The sequence below is a fragment of the Kogia breviceps genome, chromosome 3 (genome assembly GCF_026419965.1).
Source record: "Kogia breviceps isolate mKogBre1 chromosome 3, mKogBre1 haplotype 1, whole genome shotgun sequence".
Lineage (NCBI taxonomy): Eukaryota > Metazoa > Chordata > Mammalia > Artiodactyla > Physeteridae > Kogia > Kogia breviceps.
In genome coordinates this window covers 183323689-183349684 of record NC_081312.1, presented here as the reverse complement: position 1 = coordinate 183349684, position 25996 = coordinate 183323689, and the positions used below count along the sequence as shown (strand labels likewise).

General features: G+C 41.1%; 1 protein-coding gene across 1 annotated transcript in view; it reads left to right on the top strand.

The window, feature by feature from the left end:
- CUBN (cubilin) overlaps positions 1-25996 on the top strand; it is a 269145-nt gene that overhangs the window by 185627 nt on the left and 57522 nt on the right. Inside the window, exons 49-56 of the mRNA XM_059059248.2 lie at positions 3087-3258; positions 4356-4562; positions 6343-6492; positions 8314-8435; positions 8980-9205; positions 10688-10875; positions 16089-16245; positions 17672-17821. Coding sequence (XP_058915231.1) covers positions 3087-3258; positions 4356-4562; positions 6343-6492; positions 8314-8435; positions 8980-9205; positions 10688-10875; positions 16089-16245; positions 17672-17821 — 1372 coding nt within the window. The remainder of the gene's footprint in view (positions 1-3086; positions 3259-4355; positions 4563-6342; positions 6493-8313; positions 8436-8979; positions 9206-10687; positions 10876-16088; positions 16246-17671; positions 17822-25996) is intronic.

Here is a 25996-nt window from a genome sequence, read left to right as displayed (position 1 = left end):
GCTTCTGGGACCAAGTCATTGGAGCAGAGCCCTGAATGAGCTGAGGGGGTGGACCAGGCAGCCACCCGGGGAAGAACATCCCAGACGGAGGCAGGCGTGCATGGGAGGTGCTTGTGGGGGCGTCTTAGGCTGGTCAGTCAAGGAAGAGAAAAGAGGTCAGCGTGGCTGGGCCCTCGTGAGCAAAAAGAGGCCACACTTTCTAGTGCAGGTGTACATCCCCACCTTGTACAGTAAAACACATCTATCAGTTCTATGCATTTTCCTTAGCAATATCTTCCTTGAGCCTTTGCCCATCAGCTGCAAGTCTGATGCCGCTGCCATGCCCAGATTTCCCTACATATCAAATTTGCAAGTGCCCTCATTTCTCTCCTGGGTTGGACGCCTGGCGTCGTGATATGCTCACTTCCTGTTCTTGGTTAATTTCCTCTTTGGGCGAGGCACGTGCTCTGTGGCTCCCTGAGGACGTGGGCGTGCGTGTAAAGTTTTTGAGGATGTGTGTACCTGTAATTATCCTTATTTTATCCTTATTCTTTGAATATATTTAATATAGATTTTAAAAAATCATATATATTCTGGGACTTCCCTGGCGGTCCAGTGGTCAGGACTCCGCGCTTCCACTGCAGGGGGCACGGGTTCAATCCCCGATTGGGGAACTAAGATCCCACCAGCCGCATGGCCCAGCAAAAAAAATCGTATATATTCAATATATTCATATTCATATGTATTCAATATATTCACATACATATATGAATATATTAATCGTGATTTTGAAGCTTTGTGTTACTCCTTTGGGGGTCAGTTTCCTTCAGGTTCCTGTTTCCTATTCTATTGGTCTTTGCCTTTTCTGTTGGATGTTTCCCTAAATGTCTGATGACCTTTGACTGTTCGTTCCTATTTAAGAGTGAAGTACTAAAAAGCGATGGGAAGCCCTGTGTTCATGACTGGGGCTGTCCACTCATGGGCTTCACGGGAGCTGACCGAGGTGAGGACTTGACCACTGAGTTAGGGGAAACCACATACGTCATATTACAGGTCTTTTCCCCACAGGGAGGAGAAAACATCAAAGACTCACTTTCAGAATAAATTTCTGAATCTTTAATACAATGTCCATATTCCTTTTCGTTGAAATAGATTTTTATGGGTTCACTGCTCCAAACAAGGGGATGTGGCTTGTCCTTCTTTACTCTTTATTTACTTGAGAACTTGGCTGGAAAGAAGAAAGGAAGGGAGGGGGGAGGGAAGGAGGGAGGGAGAAGGGAGGGACCCTTCCTAAGATCTGCAGGTTGCCTGAGGGTGGCTTCGAGTGCACCACTTCTAGACCAATGCCTCATCCAGCGACCTGGGCGTCCAGTTCCTCCAGAGCCGGCTGTGTCTATCTCACTCTGTGCCCAGATGGAGAAGAGGAAAAGCCACAGCAGCCCGTGTGCACTCTGGGGAGACACATGCCTACTTTGATCCCTGCTTTTAGCACATTTTAGGGCTTGTACTGAATCTCATGTACCTCCTTCTTACCCCACTGTTTTCTGCGAGTTACGGTTTCTGAGTATAAGCAGGAGCATAGAGGAAGAAAGTGGAAACAGCACTCTCGCTGCTTCTAAACGCAGGGGTTCACGTGATACCTGGCCGCCTCGCACTGTTTCATCCTGGCGATTCTGAGCTCAGGGCAGACGATGGGGAAGGGATAAAGGCCGTTGACCGTGGTTCCGCACCTATCCCGTTAGCCTCTGAGTTGTGAATAATCCCTTTTGATTCTGGCAATGTGTTGCCCATTCCTGTCTTTAGAATTATTGAAATACTTGTCACTTTCTGTTTCCTTTTGCATTACTTAATTGGTTTGGAGTCAGAGGGATAATTTGAATCCCAATTTTATTACGATTGGCTCTTTGAGCTTTGGCAAATTGCATAAGCTTTCTGAATTCTAGTGTCTTAATCTGGAAAACAGGGGTAATGTTATATGTCTGAGAGGTTGTTTTGGCTAATTGGATCAGGTAATCCAAGTGGGTTATTAGCAGAGTCTGGCATTTTGCCCATGCTCAGTAGATGATAGGAAGCGCTGTGTCCTGTCCTATGAGCCGGAAGTCACTTTAAACCAGAAGCCCCCGAAGAACGAAATTTAATGATCAATTACAGTAAACAAAAAAAGCGTACAGCTTTTGTTATGGAATACATTATCCTTCTCCATAGCTCTTAGTGTCATTCCCTGCCTCATGATTTCTAATCATAAGCCATTCAAATCCTTTTTAAAAACAGAACTGTCACTCACTCACTCAATTATTGTTTAGTTACTTCTGGATCTTTCTTGAGCTGCGCTAAAATATTCACTTGGTTTTGTAAAGAAGTGGAATAATATTTTGCCAATTATCGTAACTATGTGCATAAATGGAGTTGTTTAATATTTTGGAGTCCACAATACTCTAATCCATTTTTATAACTTCAAACCAGTAAGAAAATTGAAGCTTTGAATTCATGACTGATTAGGAAAGAACTATTATATTGAGATTGATTTTTAAAATTACTTGGGTGGGAGGGAAATCCAAGAGGGAGGGGATATATGTATATGTATAGCTGATTCACTTCGTTGTACAGCAGAAACCAACACACCATTGTAAAGCAATTATACTCCAATAAAAAAGTGGCATTTAAAAATATTTGAGTTCTTCTATACCTCACATCATCAGAGATTAACATTTAAGCCTTCTTTCCAAATATCAAAGGTCCTGATGGATTGTTAAACAAAACTGTCCCCCAGTGAACTCTGTGAACTAAGCTGTGAGCGTGTTGGCGTAGCGTCTTTACATTTTGAGCATAGTTTCCAGTTGCAAAGAGCACGGCAGTTTTTCACCTGTCACCACATGGCAGGAGGGCATGACTGCAATACTTCCATTTTAGTGCAATGACCCTGAGGCCACAAAATGTGCTCCGGGTAACATGGTGGCTTGCGGCACTGGGCTAAGTGTCCATATTGGTAAGTAATTCATTTTAGCACGGAGTTTCCTTAGAAGGAATTGTGTCTGGTCTGGGAACGTAACCTCCCAGGAAACAGTCAGATGCACTGTGTCTAAAGGTTAAACTGTTTTCTCCGACAGGTATTTAATGGCATTAGAAGTAACTCACCCCAGCTAGAGAACCTGTGTAGCAGCGTGAATGGCAGCAACGAGATCAAATCTTCGGGAAATACGATGAAGGTTGTTTATTTCACTGATGGATCCAGGCCATATGGAGGCTTCTCTGCCTCCTATACATCCAGTGAAGATGCAGGTAATAGAGGATGTTGTAAATACACCTGTGTTGTCGTCTGCACTGCAGGTGTCCCACGGCTACAGCCGACAGCAGTGGAGCCATTCACGTCCCCTTTAGAGGTCAAAGTCACACCTCGGATCTTCCACAAAAGACAAACATAACCAGATAGAAAACCCAACCACAAAACCCCCAAAACAGAAGACAAAAACCTCTAGTTTTGGAAAGAAGACTGCTGTTGTGAATTAGAAAATTTTAAAAATGCTGTTAGAAGAGCTTCTAGCTCAGTTCCATGCAGTGTCGCCCTAATAGTTGTAGGCAGTCCCGCAGCCCTTGGTCAACTCTTTTATCCTGGAAGAAGATAAGTACCTCTCGAGGGGCAGCTTACTCCCAGAGAGTAAGTAACGTAATGGAAGACACATGGATTTTATTGTTTCTTAGGCGTCCATCCATCCTTATACAGGTTTCCAGCGAATATGACCTAGGGGTTCATGTACGAAATAGAGCATTTAAAATGAGCAAGATATGGCCTTTCTATTCTAAACATCCTCCTACTTTCTGGATTCTCGTTACTATCTAAGAGCTTTAAAATTTAGGATGAGTGGAACTGAGTATTTTTTTAAAACCTTTAAGTTATTTCATCGATACAAGGAGCATCCGTTCCCTATTAAAGGGAGCAAATTCATTGGAACGCCAATGTTATATTATCTGTTTTATCCCATTAAATTCTCGGGTCAGGTGGAAGATTGCTCAACGATTGCCATCGGGACCACCGTTATATTTAGATATTGCTCTAAATTAAATGTTAATGAACGATAGGCTCACATTAGGAGATACTGACCCTCAGCCAAACCCCACCCACCTAATCTGCATCTTCAGGAAAATAAAGCAGCTGCTTATTTTTGTACATCTTTCTTTCTAAATCCACAGAAACCACTTCTGTAGGCAGCATGAGGAGCCAGCCCTTCCCCCGCAACCCTGACTTCATCTAGAGAAACAAATCAAAGCAATGAAAAAGCTGCTGTGGTTGCTGCAGTTATTTTTTTCTGTCTTGTTTGTGTCTTCTGCTATGGCATGGATCTGACAACTGCTTTCTCTGTTGCCTTCTGTTTTCTTAGTATGCGGTGGGTCCCTTACAAATTCCGATATGGGAAACTTTACTTCTCCTGGCTATGACGGAGTCAGTAATTACTCAAGAAACCTAAACTGCGAATGGACGCTCAGCAATCCAAACCAGGGAAACTCCTCCATTTACATTCATTTTGAGGATTTTTACCTAGAAAGTCACCAAGACTGTCAGTTCGATGTCCTTGAGTTCCGAGCGGGTGAGTCCAATCAAGGAACACGTTCTTCCATTCACCTGCAGCCTTCTTCTTACGCCTGGAGGCCACCAGCAATGAAGGGAGGCAAAGGGCTGTAATGTATGTATTATCTCTAAGATCCAGAAGAACATTGCTCAGACAAAGCCATCATTCTTCACGTGCCCAGCTGGGGACAACGTGCCCTATAAACAAGGAATGAGATGGATCAGTGTTTTCAGCTATAGACCCTATGTCTCAGTTGATGTGCCCTTTACCCAGGAGAGATTCCGGTTTGTCTTTGCTCTGTTAATGAGTTCAGGTGGTCCCTTCCACTCTTATCTGCTCAAGACTTCTTTCTTCAGAGACTAGAACGTCACATGGTCAGAACGTGCTGGTGGTTTCCTGAACTTACAGGATTCACAGAAGAGGCCGTGGAATTCTCCTTAGGCCTTGGAAGTCTAAAGAAACTTCGCAAGGCATTAAACGGAGAAGCACGTAGAAGCTGGTTAGGAAATTATCCCCGAAGCTGTCAAGTTTGTCCTTGTTTTCATAATAGAAATGGATTGAGCTATACCTGGTAAACTATAATCATCTTCAGAGTTTTTTCAAAATCTGCATTCATGGCTGATAAATCCATTTTAGTTCTTTCCTGTAGCGGAAGCACAAGTTAGCCATTGACTTGTCCCCAGTGCTACATTGGCACTCTTTTCCCCCTAAAGAAGAAAAAAAAGAGGGAGAAAAGTAACAGCATATCAGTATATCAGCTATGCTGTCTAAGGCTCACTGGGTTCCATGTTATTGCAAAATTTAAAGGAAAGGAGGCTGAACGCTAATGCAGTTTACTGGTGACAAGGTACTGGGGCAGCGATAGAAATTGATGCTTTGGGAACATGGAGGGCAGGAAGAGAATTTGATAAAGTTTATGGTCACAGACCAACTGCCTCAGCAGAAGAATCATCTGGCCTCTTAGAGGTGGATGAACCTAGAAAAGGCTTATGAGGGAAATGGAAGTTGTAGTTTGAGAATGTTCTGCATGGGATTCTGATAAATCCTCACCCCCTCTGCTTGGTTCAAAACCACTGGCTTCTAGAATCAAACAGAACAGCTATCTATCAAATTTCATTCAGTTAAATGCAATCTTCTCTCCATTCCCTCATTTTAGAGACAGTTAGAATACTATATTTTGTTGGCTTTTAAGGTCAGTGATGTCGTCTGACAGACTAAACAGTGAGGAGGTAAGTGTGAGCAATAAATGATCATCAAATTACTGTGAAAATAATATTCACAAAAATAGCTCCAAATCTGATAGTTCTTAGCTTATGGAATATCCCATTCATTTTAGTTGATTAAATACAATGAAGAAATTATTAAAATTTTAGGTAATTATCACTTTTATCTTGCTGATGTGTTTTGTCACTATTGGTATTGAGTTTTTTACTCCTTAAAAAAATTTTAAAAAAGCACAGCCAAAAGTTTTTTTAAAGTTTTTTAACAGTTGTGTCTCTGTTTAGATATACTAAACAATAATTATGAAAACATGAATTGGAACAAAATGACACCTATGATAGAGAAAGAGGCCCATACCAAAAAAAGCATTCTTTTTTACCCATTGGAGGCACTCTTCCCTTTGTAGTTGAGAAAGATAGAAAGGAGATTTGTGAGATGTCTGCTATTAAACCAGAATTTAAACGTGCATCAATGTAATAGCTTAAATTTTTTAAATTATTTGTTCCTCCTGAATTCATTGGATTTATTTTTCAAAAGATATATATATATGGTGACACTGGTGTGTTATTCTGCTCAGGAAATGCTGATGGGCTCCTGATATGGAGACTTTGTGGAGCTTCAGAGCCTAGGATGCCACTGGTTATACCTTACCCTCAGGTATGGATACACTTTGTCACCAATGAACGTGTAGAACATGTTGGATTCCATGCACAGTATTCCTTTACAGGTAAGACTTATGATAAGCTCTCCAACTCTGGCAATAACATAATATATAAATTTTTAATGACATTTTCCATAAAGACCTCACATATATTTTGTTAGATGTATTTCTAGGTTTATTTATTGGTTTCGTTGGTAGTGTCAATGAGATATTTTTAATTATACTTTCTAGCTGGTTGTTGGCCTATATCCAGAATTTTAAAATTTTAATACATTAATCTTTAGCCCACAGATCTTGCTAGACTCTTATTAGTTTTAGTATTTTGTCTATAAATTACCTCTGGTTTTTCTGTGTAAACAATCATATCTTCTGCAAATTGATAGCAATTTCTCTCTTTCAATTCCAACTCTTGATTTCTTTTTCTTGTCTTATTTCACTAGCTAAGGCCACCATCATAATGTCAAATGCAAGGGATGACAGCAACTTGTTTCTGACCTTAATGTGAATGCCTGTAACATTTCATTGTTAAATATACTGGCTTCTCTTAGGGTTTCAAGAAATACTCCTTATCACATTAAAGGAAGTCTCTTCAATTCATGGTGTACAAAAAGTTTTTTGGTTTTTTTTTTTTACTGTCAGATTTTGGCAAATGGTTTTTCTGCATCTATTGAGATGATCCTATTTTTTCCTACTTTAATATGTTAATGTGATAAATTGTATTAAAAGATATTTCTCTTGTTAAACCATCCTTTCATTTCTGGGATAGACCCTACTTGGCCATCCTGTGTATTTTGGACATATTATTAAACATAATTTGCTAATGTTTTGTGCTAGATTTGTATCTTTGACATTCAGTTTGTACCTGAAAATTCAGCCCAAGACAGACAGTACTCCTCCTTGCTGCTTCTCTGGGCCATTAGAGTTTTTCTAGTCCATTTCACTAATATGGCAGTCCTTTTAGATTCCGAACTTTATGTAAAAGCCCTTGCTTTTGTGGAGGTCCAAGGCAATATGTTCTCTTTTTGCCTGATCATCAAACCTCAAACCACAACTCCTGGGGCCCACATCTTGATTCTATATCCTCTTAGACCGACACACTCTCAGTTTAAGATACCCCTTGGAATCTGAGTACATTTATTGTTTATAGTTCTTAGAGATCTCCTTTCTTTCCATTAAGTTGGGCTATGCATCAAATATATATTAGTTATAATTTTATTTAACATTTCTTCATGTTATAACCAAATGGTTGGTTGGAGAAAGGAGTGAGATTGATTATCTATTCAGTCAACCATGTTGCCAGCTGGTTTTTCTTTATCAGATTGAAAGAAAGGAGTCAGATTTCAGGAAGCAGTATTATTTGTGTGGAACATCAGACCATACCATGCTTTAGAAATGTATCCATGTTTCAACTTGCTATACTAATGTACACTTTGATAGCTGATTACAATATATGTGCTTGTTGTCAAACGACAGTCTTTAGTTATGGTACTCGTCATATTCTTCAAGCTTACATTTATTTTCACAGGCCTAGTTTTTTTTTTAAGAAAGCCAATGTTCTTTACTTTGTCCCTAGTGCATTTACTGTCAGTTCTATGCTCATCTAATTATTCTCCATTTATGGTTCAGATAATCTTCCTTCTCCTTTGTATCAAACTTGAGCCTGCCTTCACTGTGTGATTCCATTTGATTAACACTATATGGGATTCTGTTTATTTCTAATCTTCCATCTAGTTTTACTTTGCTTTCATCCAATTTCATCTATTTATTCATTTATTGTCCTTTTTTTAAATCATAAAGTACGATGGCTATACGTAGTATTTACTTTGGCTTTACAGAATTTGGTGGTTGTTTCCCTTTCTTATTGAGAAGTTTACAATCTAATTGCAGACTGTGGTGGAGTACAGATAGGTGAGAGCGGAGTGATCTCAAGCCCCAACTATCCAGCCTCTTACGACAGTTTGACCCACTGTTCTTGGTTGTTGGAAGCCCCACAAGGCCACACCATCACTGTGAGTTTTGATGAGTGGGTAAAATAATTCCGAAATTATACAACAAAAGTACCATGTCCTGTGTGGAAACAGAGTTCTTTTAATAAGCAAGTGATTAGAATAGGCTTTGATCCAGGTCATCTTCTCCCTAAAATTCTCTGATTAGAGTATATACATTGGCATCTACAAGTTTACAAATAATGAAGAATCAAATAGCTTTCATTCGTTTTCAAGCACGGGAGAAGCTCGCTATAGAAGACAGTTCCCCATCCAGAAAAGAGATGTATTTATGTTCTTGATATGCGTTGCCATCCCAGCCCAGGGCACTGAGGATGACCCTAATGACCCCCGTTCTGGGAGAAACAGCCCTTCTCAAAATTTCCAAGAGGAACTTCAATAAGAAAAAAATAGAGGAGGACGAGGGAGGATGAAATAAGAGACATAAATACAAATATATAAATTAAAACAAAATTAAAGGGTGTGTAAGGACTTCAGTCGAACTCTACGTAGATAGGCTCACTTACAGCTCAGAGTGTTTCCTCATTTCTTCCCTTTTCTCCTGCAGCTGACATTCAGTGATTTTGACATTGAAGCCCATGCAACCTGTGATTGGGACTCTGTCACAGTCAGAAACGGTGGTTCCCCCGGATCACCCATCATAGGACACTACTGTGGAAGTTCAAACCCCAGGACAATCCAGTCGGGTTCCAACCAGCTGGTGGTGATTTTTAATACGGACCATTCGGTGCAAAATGGTGGCTTTTATGCTACATGGAACACAGAGACTTTGGGTAAAAGAAAGAAACATTCTCTGTGCTTACTGTCTTTTATCATCGATGTATTTTTTTTTTAATTTATTAACTAGCCCAACAAGTATACATTTTGTACCTACTCTCTGTCAGACTCAGTTCTAAATGTTTACACATGACATCTCATGAAGCAACCTTGTACGGAGGACACAGTATCAGTGCACATTTTCTCCACTTGCGCGGGTGGCAACAGGATAAATGGGTGGATAATTTGCCCAGCTCGTGTAGCTGATGATCAGCAGAGTCAAGATTTGAATGGAGACAGCAGAGCCCAGAAACTTTGATCTTAATACTTCACCGTGCTGTCTCCATAGGCAAAGGGCCATGGCACAACTAGGGAATCACAAGTAATGGAAAATATGTGTTGGAATCACAAGTAGTTTAACATATTTGGGCCACGGAGGCAGAATGCTGAGTGGTGAGCTGAGGGCAGGAAAATAAGTTGTCCACATCCTGGAGAGCCTTGGCTTCTGTATTATCCCTCGAGCAGTGGGGAGCTGTTTGAAGAGTTGTGAGCAGCAAAGTGACAAGATAAGATTTGTGACTACTTACAATGAATGCTCTATATGGGGCAAAACATGATAGATTCCATTTCAAAAGATTACTTGTTGTACCTGCAAACCATGAAATTTCATTTCATGGAAATTCCCAGAAAATATAAGCCTTGCATGGGACACTTTTGTCAGGATCTCACCATAGTCTTGCAACATCACACAGGGCAGTTATTTCTAGAAGAGTCAGGATGCTTGGGGAGCTCTCTGAGTGCTGCTGAGGCAGAGGGGAGCTGAGCTGAACCACTGGGTTTCCAAGGCTTTAAAAGCAGGAGACACAGGGAATACTCTTTTAACTTCATTGTGTTTTGAGTTCATATATTTTTTTCTTTTGCCATCTCTTAAGAACATACTTTAATATTACAAAATAGTTCTAGATTTTTCTTTCTTTCAATCTCTGTAATTTATTGTTCATCCATTGGCATTTCAATATGAATGAACCAAGTTACTTAAGGGAAGATTTTCCCCTCCTCCAAATCATTTTCTCCCATCCAGGATGTTAGCGTAAAATTACAGATGAGTATAGACTTGTATTCTCATGTGTTAGTGGCAATAAGATACAAAGCTTGAGATTGTTGGGCCACAAATACTACATAGCCTCAAGGGGAGTAAAAATTACCGCTCTTGTTTGAAGACAGGATAGAAGTCTGTCCTCTTCGTGGCAAGGATTGACGGTCTCAGGTGAGTTCAGCATAGGTGTAAGGAAACAGTAACAGCTGTAGCCCCTGTGGCTTCCGTGACCTTCCATTTGCTGAGAGTCCTTGTGGACCTGCCCCGAAGGTCAGAGACTCATATGTAAGGAGAGATGCACTGATGTCTCACATTTAGAAATGTGTCCTCTGCAGAAGTCTTCAGTCACCAAAACTGTCCTTTTCATCACAAGGTAATGACTTTTTCCATGACAATTTTTCAGGTTGTGGTGGAATACTTCACTTAGACAATGGTACAATCAGATCCCCCCACTGGCCTCAGAATTTTCCCGAGAACAGCAGATGTTCCTGGACAGTCATTACTCACCAAAGTAAGCACTTGGAGCTCAGCTTTGACAGCAACTTCCTCATCCCCAGTGGGGACGGACAGTGCCGGAACAGCTTTGTGAAGGTCAGTGCACTTGTATATTGAATTGGAACCAAGCGGGTTGCAGGAGTGTAAACGTTTAGACTTGAAATGATTCATCGCCTCTCAAAGGAGGAGAAGGACAGTTTTGCTCCTTGGATTTCTTGAATGAAAACGTGAGAAGCCTCAACCACTAGGAGTTAAAATTTGAACCACAACACACACTGCCCTGCGACTTTCATTCACTAATACATAAGCATCGACACTTAATTTAGGAGATTGTCTCACCTTATTAAATTCTCATGAGCATTTACGGTTCTTCCTTTCTATAGAAACTAAAGAGAGAAGGGCAGATTTCTTTCTTCCTCCCTCCCTCCCTTCCTTCCTTTTCTTCCTTCCTTTCTTCTTTCTTTCTTTCTTTCTTTCTTTCTTTCTTTCTTTCTTTCTTTCTTTCTTTCTTTCTTTCTTTCTTTCTTTTCTTCTTTCTTTCTTTCTTTCTTTCTTTCTTTCTTTCTTTCTTTCTTTCTTTTCTTTCTTTCTTTCTTTCTTTTCTTCTTTCTTTCCTTCCTTCCTTCCTTCCTTCCTTCCTTTTTCCTCCCTCCCTCCCTCTCTCTCTCTTTCTTTCTCGTTTTCTCTTTCTTTTCTTTTCTTTCTTTCTAATAGACCTCCAAGGACAAAATGAATCAAAGTCACCACGACAGGCAACATTTAGAGTAGCCTATAAAAATGATAGAAGGCTAGACATGCACTAGCGTCAGCCTTCACCTGAGCCTTAAGCGCCTACAAGCTGACCAGACCGTGGGGGACCCATCCATGTACAACCATGGCCGTGGGTCAGTCAGTCAGGCTCTCTTCCTCTCCAGTTGTAAATACTGCTCCTGTGGCACCGACATCCCTATTCATCGACCTATGACCGTGATAACTGTATTACAAATTCATTCCATCTGTGCTATTTTATGCCTCACGTGCTCTGTCGCTAAGAGGACATACGCCTTTTAGGGGCAGGAACATGCACCTGGGCTCCGCATCTCCTGCATTTACCACCTGAATGTTCCGCTCGGAGCCAGTCACACACTCGGGCTTTCAATTACTCAGCTGTAAAATGAAGAGAGTAATTCCTACTTTAGTAGGACTGTTTTAAGCATTAGATGTAATATGATATAATAACATAAATAGTGCTCAGGACTTGGAATATAAAACCACCTAATGAGTAGAAGTGGCTTGTATTGTCGATGTTGTTATTATTTTACATCATCTCTCAAATTATGTGTTATATCTAACTGATCCACGCATGCTGTTTCAATAAAAATCCTAGACTTGTATACAATACACGTAAAACAAAACATCGTATACACGTTTCCTAATTGCTTTTCTCATGAAACAAATGAACGCTCTCAGGAATTGAGTCAACATCAAATATATAGACAAAGTAAAGGCCTTCGAGTTCTTCGATTGTAAAAATGGAACGTGCAAAGTTATTCAGTCCCGTCTCTCCTCTGGATGGAATGCGAACCCCGCTAACGGCAGGCAGGGCTGAACCACTGGCGTGTGGGGTCCATCTGGGACTCTGACGAAACTCAGTGGCCTGGGAAACACACTCTCTCCCTGCTGGGCCTGAGACTCCAGTTTTTGCCCGGAGACACTGAGGTGGGTAAACAAGACAAGCAAGAGGGGCCCAGCGCCAGCAAGCAACCCTTAACCTCAAACCTTATACAAAATTTAACTCAAAGTAGACCATCAACCTAAATGTAAATATACAGCTATAAACTTTGAGGAGAAAAAGACCAGAAAATCTTTGGGACCTAGAGATAGATGAAAAGTTCTTAGACTAAACATCAAAAGAATAATCTGTAAAAGGAGAAATTAATAAATTTTACCATATCAAAATTTAAAATATTTCACTCTGTAAAGAGATGAAAAGACAAGCTACAAACTGGGAGAAAAGATTTCCAAAGCACTTACCTGACAACAGACTGCTATCTAGAGTATAGACAGAACTCTCAACACCCAACAGTCAAAATACAGAGTCCAATTAGAATACGGGCAAAAGATGTGAACAGATATTTCACCGAAGAGGATATTCGGGCGGTGAATAAACCTGCGAAAAGATGTTCAACCTCACCAGCCATTAGGAAAAATGAGACTTAAAACCACAATGACTGCCACACACCGATCAGACCGCCCAGAATAAAAAACAGTGACAACGCCACATCCTGCCAAGCTTGCAGCGAGGCCGTATGTCACTTATTCATTGCCAGTGGGGACGTAAAATGGCACACCACTCTGAAAAATCGTTTGGCAGTTTCTTATAAAACGAAACGTGCACTTACCATAAGATCCAGCAAGGATACTCCCGGGCATTTATCCCAGAGTCCTGTAAACTATGTGTGCACAAAAACCCGTGCACACATGTTCATAGCAGCTTTATGGGCAGTAGACAAAGACCGGAACCCGTGCACGTGTCCTTCAACAGGTGAACAGGTCAGTGAACTCTGGTACCTCCATTCTGTGGAGTACAACTCCTCGGTAGAAATAAACAAACTTTTGACAGGCTAACGTTCTGAACAAATCACCAGGGAATTAAACCGAGTGAAAAAAGCCAATGCCAAAAGGTTACATACTCTATTGTTCCATTTACATAATATTTTTGAAATGACAGTGCTTAGAAACGGAGGACAGACTACCAGAGGTTAGAGTGTGGGAATGAGTCGTGTGTGGTTATAAAAGGGCAACTCTAGGGAACCTCGGTGCTCGAGCTGCTTGGTGTTTTGAACGTGGTGGTATAAGCTTGTATGTAACCAAATACACACACACACGTGCGTGAGCCGTGAGCCTGGGAAACTGAGTAAGATGAGTGGACCGTGTCGAGTCCGCGTCCTGGTTATGATGTTGTGTTACAGTTTTACAAGCTGTCATTGCTGGAGGAATCTGGGAAATGGGTACAGGGGATTTCTCTGTATCTTACAACTGCGTCTGAATCTGCAGATACTCAGTAAATGTTTTTTTTAAATTGCTTGAGTGATAAAATATCACCTGAAGCCAGGCTGAATTGTACAAACCTTACGAAACGTCAGAAAGTTTTTGACGGTTTTGTAACGTCTTGTAGGTCCAACATCATTTAAATGAGTTCTAGGTCATAGAGCCAATGAAATGAGATCTTGACTGACAGGTATCGATGAATATTTAACAACTCTGGTATACCATTATTATCATTATAACACCCGTGCTCTTGAGCCAAAAGGTAGACATGTCAGATCCATAATTAATGACTTCAGAAGAGTATAAGCCCGTGAGAACTCTTGAAGTTCTTTCTTAAAGAACTGGAGATTCTTTCCTAAAAGTTTTAGCTCTTATCACTTCACCTCTTGAGTGACGTTTGTAAAAATAGCATATGTAGATCTCTCTCTCAGTAAGTCATGTTTACAATTTAACAGAATGTGGTTAGAAAACTTCTGTATACTGTTTCCCTGGATAGTTACAGGCAGGCGGTCAGGGGACATAAAGGGGATATTAGGGAAAATAAGGGCGTGTGCACTTCTTTCCTGACCTTTTTTTGATCTTTTGATTTGGCAGAATATCTTTGCTTTTGTTCTCAGCAGCTCCAGTCCCAGGCACCTCCCATATCTCATAAATGGCAAATATAATCGGGCTTCAGTAAGACGATTAATAGCAGGATTCGCAGGGTTTGAGAATCAGCTGAAATGATACGACTTCAGAGAGCTGATGGTGCTCTGGACTGGCGTTTCCTGACACCTCTTCCCGTGGGCTCGTTAGCTGATAGAAACGTTTGTAACGGCTTGCTGTGTGATTGCGTTGTTTGAGGAATAGTCCTGAGAGTGATATGCTCAGAATGAGTGATCTGATGTGAAGGGAATGTTGAACAGTTAAGCCTAATCCAAACCCAGTTACCTTCTTGCCTTCCCGGGCTAGATAAGTCTCAGTTGGGGGTTTGGGGAGGGGCATCACAGGACGCCCGGCAGCACCCCCGCCTCCTACCCACTGCACGCCACGCCCACACCACGTGACGATTGAAAACACTTTCAGACACCACCAAATGCCCCCAGGAAGGGCAAAATTGCTCCCGGTTGAGACTCACTGGTTAAACAAGCTTAACAGTCCTTCTTCCCCGACAATGTGCATTTCTTACCTAATACCAATATTTTCCTCAACGCTGTAGATACCATGATCTCTTGCCTGAACGGCTGCACAACCTCCTGGCTGATCTCCCAGCATCCTCTCTTTTCCTTCTCGTCTCCGCTGTGAGCTTCAAGCCTCCTGGAGGCCCCTTGCCCGGTCCAGGATGTGGCCCGGACCCCTGACATGCCGCGGGGCTTTTGCACTGACTGCAGCCCCGCCGCACTCCTGACTCAGTTTTCCCTCTGTTTGAACTAGCCCTGCCCCTTCCTGCCCCTGGGGCTTCTTCAGGCCTCTCTCGAAGTCAGGCAAAGCCCCTCCTACACACTCAGCAGCCCCGCAGCAGCTCCTTTCACGGTTGGAATTTGCGTTTAAACATGATTCTGTGATTAATATCCTTCCCTAGGCTGGTCTAGGATTGGTTTGATCAAAGTTGGAATTTTGATCCTCGCAATTTATTCCCCAGCAACGATTTCTCAAATGAGCATATCATCATTTGCTTCTTTTAAAGTGGCCAGGGTCTACCTGGGAGTTGGTGACCCAGTCTTTAGTGAATTGCAGAGGGACTGAATCTCATCCTTTCTTCAAGATGAACCTTAAAATTCAACAGGCCCAGGAAGTCTTCCATGATTTATCCCAATTCATGCCAATTACATGTAGACCTGAAATTCATATCCTCTTTCTGCCCATGGGCTTCTTGCTTGGTAAATCTTCTCTACTTGCAACCCACAATTTGCCAGCCATCCAGGACAAATGGTAAACCCCACAGTAGCACACATGCTGCTCTGTTTCCCCCGGCACACAGCAAGTTGAGCTAGATCAGGTCAACTAGGAAAAAGCAAGAGGAAACTGGGTAGTGATTCAGTGTCTTTTTTTTTTTTTTAAATCACTGCCTAGATACACAAAAATGAGCAGTCTCCTTGCAAGACTCACGAATGGGCTATACTATAAAAAAGCAGCCTAAAGAAATGTTCTCAAAAGAAAATATTGCAGATTTGTGTGTTTTATTTACTATTATGTTTAGTCTGTATACACCCGAGTGCTATAATTTTCCAGCCTGAGCACAAATTAAACACTGACGAGGGAAATCCTGGAGCACTGAGTCATGTTTCTGGCTTTGCTAGGTGTGGGCAGGCCCTCAGGAGGCCGACCAGGCCCTGTTAGCCTCGAGCTGCGGGGACGTGGCCCCGGGTCCCGTCATCACGCCCAGAAACGCCTTCACTGCTGTGTTCCAGTCGCAGGAGGTCCCAGCTCAGGGCTTCTCTGCATCCTTCGTTAGCCGTAAGTAGCGCTGAAAAGCAAACCCAGGGGCCCTTGGAAGGGCGTGGCTGCCACAGGCAGGCTTGGGGAGAAGGGGTCTCTGCTCCAGGGTTGGCTGGTCTGGAGGTCCATGGGGAGAGTCTGGGGGGGGGGTCACCTAATCCTGAGTGCACCCTTCCTTCCAAATCAGCAAGAATGGAACTGAATGCAACTGTAGGTCAGTAGAGAAATGCCGTAGAAGGCCTGAGTGCCTGTCGCTAATGTCTGAAATTAACCCTAAAATCCGCATGGGCCAGGAATTGGGCAGAAGCCCAGGAGGCCGTCATCCGTAGACAGTCAGCCGGCCGGGTGTGAAGCGCACTGCCTGCGGGCATGGAACTCGCCCGGGGCTGTAAAAACACGGGCTTCCCCCCAGGCCTAGCGGGATGCAGAGCTTCCCTGGCGCGGGGCGTCCGCGCGTTAGCTTCTCCCCCAGATGATGCTCGGGCTCAGCCAGCCTTGGGGGCCGCTTTCTTCAGGTTCCCGCTCCTTCTCTGACAGCTACTCTCCAGGTAGAAGAGCGGGGCGTGTAGTTTTCGAGTCTGAGACACAGTGGTGTGTGTGCTTGTTGGCTGAATTAAGTCAAGGAGCAGCTCTTCGCAGGCCACTGTTTAGGAAAAAAGTTTGACGAAAGGAATCAGGAAATAATGCAGTGAACAGGTATTTCAGACGTGAATAAGAGGGTGGTGTGAAGGCAGTAAGAAAAGACCACCGTAGACCTAATTTTAGGTCTTCACTTGGTTCGTTGTGTCTGTGTATGTGTGTGTTTTAATATCAGTTGAAAAGGATACTGATATTTTCTATCTGTGTGATAGGGAGTGTGTGGATTAACTAGTTAGTGGTTAGATAAAAACAAATGTCATTTTAGTGGTTAAAACGTAGTTCTCTTCATGTCTCACACCTGGGAATCGTGAGACGAGTTGGGATTAGTAAATTCAACCATTTTTATAAAGCAGGTATTATTTTTATAGCCATATTACAGTGGTAATGAAAAGAACATATTTTTCTATAATATAATAAGATATTTTAAAACAAGCGTAGTGATCTGGTACAGATCACTTTTCATTAGTTTTATTTCTTTAGCTACATGAATCCTCTTCAATCTTTGCTAAGTTATTCTGCCTTTAATATCTTAAAATTATGTGATTTGCAAGGGATTTGTGGTAAAATTTCTACTTAGCCCAAAACTCTGCATCATTTTTCTAAAAAATATATAATACTCTGATTGTGCATATTTATTTTAAAATCAGAGCTCCATTCTTTTAGTTATTGTTACCTCCATTTGGAGTAACTCAGAGAATATGTTTCTTTCTAGAGAGCTGAGGAAAGTTGAGGCTTTCCCTCACCGATAAAGAGGTGCTGTCTGGGAGAACAAATGTTCTGGTAATGGCTTTTTCTTCCCATTTAGGATGTGGAAGGAATTTCACTAATCCTTCAGGTTACATTGTTTCTCCAAACTACCCAAAGCGATATGACAACAACATGAACTGCACCTACATCATAGAGGCCAGTCCTCTGTCCGTGGTCCTCTTGACTTTCGTGTCTTTCCATCTGGAAGGTAAGTTTGTTCTTATCTAAATTACAGTGGGCTCTTAATACATGAATGAGTGATAAGCAGAGGCAAAGATTGTCTAAACGTCACCATTTGAGGGAAATATTAAAAATGTTACAGAGTGGAGTTGATGTAAACGTGATTAAGACTCCATCCAGGGGCTTCCCTGGTGGCGCCGTGGTTGGGAGTCCGCCTGCCGACGCGGGGGACGCGGGTTCGTGCCCCGGTCCGGGAGGATCCCACGTGCCGCGGAGCGGCTGGGCCCGTGAGCCGTGGCCGCTGCGCCTGCGCGTCCGGAGCCTGTGCTCCGCAACAGGAGAGGCCACAACAGCGAGAGGCCCGCGTACCGCAAAAAAAAAAAAAACACAACCAACTCCATCCAATATTTTAAGAACACAAGTATTATCCTATACATTCCATCCAGAGGTTAAAAAACAATGCAAGAGCTTTAAGAACATAAGCATCACGTAAACGGCCTAAAGAAAAGTCTGAAATCGATGACATGTTAATCATAGTTTCTTATTAATTCATTTGTGTTTATTCTACACATGTACAGGTGCCTTCACACAGTCTCACACACACACTATAAACTAGCAAGAGAAACTTCACTTCTGAGTCAAAGTAGGTGTTCCATAATGTTGACTGAATTAATTAATAAAATTAATAAATATTTGTGTTCTACTTTCATTAAATATGACTGTGGGATACTCTCCCGCCTTCTTTTTCATCTTCATCTTCGTCAGTGCCACAGGGACTGGGAAGTCCCTAACCACAGTGCCCCTCTGCCTCACTCCCTGCCTCTTGGGGAAGAGGGGACAGTGCAGCTGCGGGTCTGGGCTGGGCTCTGACGGCACTGGACACAGCTTGACGCTCACCCAGGTGGCATCATATGGCGAGAAAAGTTCCCCTCAAGTGGATGGGCATCTCCCACCACCCAGTCATTTTTTTTTTTTTTTTTTTTTTTTTTTTTTTGCGGTACACGGGCCTCTCACTGTCGCGGCCTCTCCCGTTGCGGAGCACAGGCTCCGGACGCGCAGGCCCAGCGGCCACGGCCCACGGGCCCAGCCGCTCCGCGGCACGTGGGATCTTCCCGGACCGGGGCACGAACCCGCGTCCCCGGCATCGGCAGGCGGACTCTCAACCACTGCGCCACCAGGGAAGCCCCACCCGGTCATTTTCACACTCTTCACAAATGAACTTTCCATTTCTCAGTTACAATTAATCTGCACGTTTGCCAAGCCTCAGCTGCCCAGCCAGAATTTCTTTCCGTTTGGCTGGGTCTCCCATGGCAGTGAAAAGGTAAACTTAGCAAAGCGTTCTACAGTATTCAGCATCCAGGAAACTTATGTTTCATAAAAATAGCAGTGACACATCAGTACTCATAGGTTGAGAAATTATACACAGTCTCTGTCACTGGATCCATTTTCTGTGAGCTCCTTTTCCTACATTGCTACACGTTGTAGATTTTGGTATGCGTTTGCTGGAAAATGCCAGGTGTAAATTGATGTATGTCACTGTACGAACGGACTGTGAGGTAAAATAGAATCTCCTCAGCATTTTTGCTAACACCGAATCCCAGCAGTGTTAACAGGCATTCGTGACGTATAAAGTATTAAGGGAAGGTAAAACAGTTTATATGAGAGATCTGATTTTTGCGAATAAAATCTGTAAGACTATTAACTAGTACTTAAAGAGTTGTTACTACTGTGTCATAGATTTATAGGTGATATTTATTTTCTTCTTTATATCTTTTCTATTATCTTATAATTAAGGGAATGTTATTTTATTTATTTTTTTTTAATTTTAATTTTTATTGAAGTATAGTTGGTTTACAAAGTTGTGTTTGTTTCAGGTGTGCAGCAAAGTGATTCAGTTATACGTACATATATATATTCTTTTTCAGATTCTTTTCCCTTTTAGGTTATTACAAAATACTGAGTAGAGTTCCCCGTGCTATACAGTAGGTCCCTGTTGGTTGTCTGTTTTATATAGAGTAGTGAGTATATGTGACTCCCAAACTCCTAATTTATCCCTCTCCCCACTTTTCCCTTTTGGTAACCCTAAGTTTGTTTGCTTTCTCTGTCTCTGAGTCTATGTCTGTTTTGTAAATAAGTTCATTTGTGTTAATTTTTAGATTCCACATATAAGCGCTGTCATATGATATTTGTCTTTCTCTGTCTGACTTACTTCACTTAGTATGACAGTCTCTAGGTCCATCCATATTGCTGCAAATGGCATTATTTCATTCTTTCTTTATGGCTGAGTAATATTTCAGTGTGTGTGTGTGTGTGTGTGTGTGTGTGTGTGTGTGTGTGTGTATATCTCACATCTTCTTTACTCATTCATCTGTCAGTGGACATATAGGGTGCTTCCATGTCTTGATTGTTGTAAATAGTGCTGCAGTGAACATTGGGGTGCATGTGTCTTTTCAAATTATGGTTTTCTCCAGGAGCTATGTGCCCAGGAGTGGGATTGCTGGATCACATGGTGGCTCCATTTTTAGTTTTTTGAGGAACCTCCACACTGTTCTCCACAGTGGCTGCACCAATTTACATTGCCACCAACAGTGCAGGAGGCTTCCCTGTTCTCGACACCCTCTCAAACGTTATTATCTGTAGACTTTTTGATGATGGCCACTCTGACCAATGTGAGGTGATACCTCATGGTGGTTTTGAATCACATTTCTCCAGTAATTATCCATGTTGAGCATTTTTTCAAGTGCCTATTGGCCATTTGTATGTCTTCGTTGGGGAAATCTCTGTTTAGATCTTCTTCCCATTTTTTGATTGGGGTGTTTGTTTTTCGATATTGAGTGAAAAAGTTATCTTAATAACAGGGGAAAAGCATGTGGTTTGGATTGTGCATTTATATGTGCATTTGTCCTCACTAAATTACATAAACACAAGAATATCATATGCCAATATTATTTAGACTGAAAAAGGAGATGCTGGTAAATGTACTATATGATGTAGCCACAGAAAGCACTGCCTATACCAATGGTACATGTATTATTAGAAGGGAACCCATCCTGACACCGCACAGCAGCTCCCTGAGTTTAGTTGACAGGTGGGGTAAAGGGGCGAGCATACTCTAGACTGCCGGGCCTGGGGTGGGGTAGGGCACGCGTGGTATTCTAGGACGGGTCTCAATGCCAGATTGGCCACTCACTAGTCACATGACTTTGTACAAATTACTTAATGTTTCTGGTAATCACTATAATTTTTACCAAAATACTGATATAAAATAGTAGTTGTGAAAGTCAGATCATGCCTGTTAGAAACATACCTTGTGAGCCATTGTTTTGTTATTTTTGCTGCCACCGATCGGGATCTCCAGACGCGCCCTTTAACGCCAGTCGGCTGTGAACAGATATTTGGTTTTGCCAGATTAAGTGATTTCTTTTTACCAATGGATTTGCTTGTTCTCACCCAGTTGAAGAGACTCATCTTTTTATAAGATAATATCCTTATGATAATATCTTGTGACATTTCCAGTGTTACATGTACTCAGCGTTTTCAAACTGCTAAGTGAGTAATTTCTGGCTTAGATTAAATGAATCATGATGATTCCTAAAAAGGGCAACATTAATCAGATTTATTTTGTGGTTAGATTCTCATCACTAATCATATTAGTGCCGATGTTCATGGAATACCGTCAGCAGGTTCAAAATCACCTTCCCCCCCTTAAGTGAGCCTGAGGAATTCCTGTGCAGTGTATTGTGATAAAACTGAGTGAGAGTTGCTCTCCAGAAAAATCACAGCCTGTCTGCAGGAGCATTGGTCTTCCTAGCTGCCATAGGCCACAGACCTGTTTCTGAGAGATTCTGTCCAAATGACTAAGTATTTCTGAGCCCAAGGGGCCAGCAGACCCTGCGTTGACCTGGGTGGAGATAAAAAAGTTCTGGATCTGCTTTTTGTGGTGGGCCATTGGCACAAAAGGTGGATTTATCAAGAAGGTGGAGTATTCCAGGCTACAGAATACTAGAGGGAAACACACTTGTCCATGCTCTGTGTTTACTAAACACTGACAATTGGTTAAGAGAGGTTTTACTATTCAGGCTACTTTATTGGTTATTGACCTACACACATACCGGTGCTCTTCCTGCAGGGACGTTACAAAGGTTCAGTGACCTACTTTCCACTCAATAAGTTGCTCTGAAATTATGTTATGGTATTTTATGTTGGCCTAAGTTTCTCTTTCTCCTTATTATTGCATTTCCAATGCTAGGCATTCTATGAAATACAGACATGTGTTTCCTATATAATCCCTACTGAACTCTAAAAATTTCAGGGAAATCAAAAGTCATAGAAGAAAATTCCATTTGAGCGTTTACAAGACTTTTTCAAGTTACCTCAAGACTAAAATGCCTCATGGTATTCTTAACAGCATCTTCCAAAGTTGTGAAATAAAACAGAGATTTGACAAATTCAAAATGTTACTTTGGTCAAAAACAAAATGGCAAAAATAGACAAAATATAACCAGAAAGCATGAGTGAGAAACCATCAGTGTTTCCAGTGTACTTATTTTGGAATCAGATGTCATCAAATAAATACTCATTTTATTTTCCCAAATATTGAACAATCTAAAAGTATATTTTTCTGTTTTCATTATTCATGTGGCCAAGTAGATGCCTCCAAGTTACTGGGAGGATTATAGGTCTTTTTTTTTTTTTTTTTTTTTTTTTTTTACTTTATAGATAAAGAAAACACTTAACAGATGAGGTAACCTAAGACAAGCCAGTGCCTTCTGTGCCTTGATTTTTCTATCATTAAAATTGGGTAATGGGGCTTCTCTGGTGGCACAGGGGTTAATAATCTGCCTGCCGATGCAGGGGACACGGGTTCGAGCCTTGGTCCGGGAAGATCCCACATGCCGCGGAGCAACTAAGCCCGTGTGCCACAGCAACTGAGCCTGTGCTATAGGCCCTGTGTGCCACAACTACTGAGCCCACGTGCCTAGAGCCCTTGCTCCGCAACAAGAGAAGCCACCGCAATGAGAAGTCCACGCACCTCAACGAAGAGTAGCCCCCGCTCGCCGCAACTAGAGAAAGCCCGCGCCCAGCAACAAAGACCCAATACAGCCCAAAATAAATAAATTTATTTAAAAAAATTTGGGTAATAACATTGATTCTCCCTGATGATAATGAGGGGTTTAGAATTCTTAACTAAAAAAATCCTACATCTAGGCGAATTCTAAACTCAGTTTTTCTCAGATCCAGAGTATCTCTTGATAAGAACTGGATAGAGAGTAGTCCCTTGGCACAGAAAATGGGCGAGAACCAATGCAAATGCATTTTGTTTACTGTCCTCTAGAGATGGCCTCAAAGGCCCCGAGAGGAATAGGGCTAGATTTCCAGAGCAACCGCATGGCAAGTCCTACGTAATATTTGCCTGAATTCTCCTTCGTTAACTTAGAAGTCCTGGTTTACAGGGTACGCCTAATATAAAGCTAAAAAGAAAAAAGGAAGAAAATTTAGTTTTAGATTATTTTTTCCTTTTGCCCTTTTTTCCCACCAAGAAACATGATAACTGAGTTTTGTCAATCTTAGTTCACATTTCCTCTCCATTTAATCTAAGTTTTGTTTTTAAGTGGCATTATTCAGCTACTTACCATTTCTTTTCTTTGCTTCCTCAATTGTTTCTCAAGAAATCAGTAGTAGGCCCATTTTGCAATCCATGATTTTAGAAAGCCCTGGGCAGTGGTTCTTTTGAAATAGTTCTTATTGATATTGAAGAATATTCAAATATTCTTATTGATATTCAAATTGGCGAAGCCCCAGAGGAGACGATTCAGCTGTGTGAGATTCCTTGCTTGCCTGTCATAATACAAGACCTTGGCTTTCACACTCTGCGGAGCTTAGTTCTGTAGGAGCACCTGCTTCTCCCTCCCAGGAAATCATCCTCTACTGGGGAGTCCAGTCTCCAAGCGACTCAGAACTGCCCCCCAATTCACATCCCTCTCCCCGGAACCCTTTGCTATTTTACTGAAAGGACTTTATCGTATCTGCAATATTAAAATATTTCAACCAAAAGGATTTCCCACTATTTCTAGTCCTCTGGCATCTTTACCTCTCTATGACTCTGAAGGAAAAGTGCAGTCAGAATCTAAATTCCACAGGTTTACATTATTTGCTGAATTGCTTATCCTTGGCTTCCTGTTCAATTCTCTCCAAGTTATTGGAATCATGATGAAATCCAGAATCGAACATTGCTCTCTGTAATGAAGATATGTGAATAATGTGATAAAAATTATTTTTCACTATGTCGGATAGAACCTTACCCATTTAAAAGAATAAATGTGTCTTACAGTTTTTCAGGAGGATGGCAAATAGTCATAAAAACAGATCATGGAGGATTAGTTTATACCTCTGAGATTTCAATAGTAAATATTCTTCAAATCATTTACTGAAGATAGGATTAAGAATGACTGTAGCCGCTTGTCCCATGACGTCCGTGGAGAAAGTATCATTCAATTTCAGGGTACCGCTCTTCCTGACGGGTTCTCACGTGTCTGATTGAATGCTACCTCCCGGCCATAAACTCAACTATGATAATACATCTTGCTTCTTGAAGAACTTTTTTTAAACCTTGACTAAGTTCTTTTCTCGCCCTAATTAAACGCAACTCATCCTAGCTGCATTTAATTATATTCTACTTGAGAATTTTGTGTCTATTTTGATTGTAAATAAGATATCACAGTTGGTTCCCCTATGATTATGGAAACGTGTTTACGATCATTATTTTCTTATGCCTGTGGTTTTGTCACCAAGTGTCTTCTCACTGAAGAATCAGACTGATATCTTTGATCTAATGCAGTGAGGTGATGTGTACAGCTTGAGAAAAAGATGTGTGTGTGTGTGAATTATTTGATGCCTGCTGACATATTTATATCTCATTTTCTTGTGTAGTACCTTGTTTATGCTAATCCTTGATATTCTTAGACTTTAGGTAACTTCACAAATTCTGATATTATGTAATGTTTGATTTCTTGTGGATAACATTTGGAAGAGCATCCCACCTTAAAGAAATTACTACTGGAAATGACACGAGAATGTTTTAATCATTAAGCAACTTGCCAAATATCACAACTTTCACAATTTACTGAGTCAGGCTTTAAAAATGAACAGATTGTCTTGAACGCTTTGCTTAGTTATCTGATAATATATTGCCATCTACAAAAAAATGAAAATACCCTCTCAGCTTCCTCTGCTTCTTATTGTTGATACAGACCTTTTATAAACAACTAGTGAATTTTGGCTATGTCTCAGTATAGATATACAACTGCTATTTCACGACTGATTTTTCTGTAATTAAATTAGTTCCTTTAATTTTTTTGAAACAGTAGCAAGTATATGACATACTTTACCTTACATTTCACAGCCTTTCCATAATTTTCTAAGACAACCACCACTGTGATAGTCTATATCATCAAAGAGTTAAAAAACTAACTCTTTAGTACTTAAAGGATATCTTCATAGCAGGTCGTTCGACCAAAGTAGAACTGAGATTTTAATCTAGCATCAGCAATATTTCCTTTCATTCTGTGATTTTGCTTTTACAACTTAATGTATTGTTGCTGGCTAAAGATATTTTTATAGCTAATTCATACTATTTTTTCATTCTCACATTCACCTCCTCTGAATGGTTTAAATTCCAGTGGACCTCTTGGAACAAGAAAAATTCTAAGGCAATAATTAAGGTACACAATTTGGCAGTATTCAAACTGTGAATCTGAGTTTAATGTATTTCTTTTTTGTCCTGTTTTTCCAACATCATATTGTTTCTTATTACATGGTAAGGTCATTAAAGTTAAGTCTTTAACATTTTTAACTTGTAGATTTATTCCCAATTAGAAGCATTTCTATTCCAGGATTTTCAAAATGAAGGAATCCTTTGGGCTTACTTTAATAAACATACCTTGAATCGGTACCTCAAAATTTCTTCAGGTTGTATACAAACATAGCTAAAATGCCAAATGTGTTCCTAAAATGACTTAAAATTTAAATTGCATAGATATTTTCTGATAAAAAGTATCAATTTTCTTTAAGATAATACAATTAAAAGAGGAGGGGTCTTTTAATGTACAAATATATTAAAAACGCATACATCAAGATTCTTTCCGTTAAAAGCAGTAGATTATCTTCAAGTTTGCTTAGATGTAGAGTTTATAGAAAGGATACT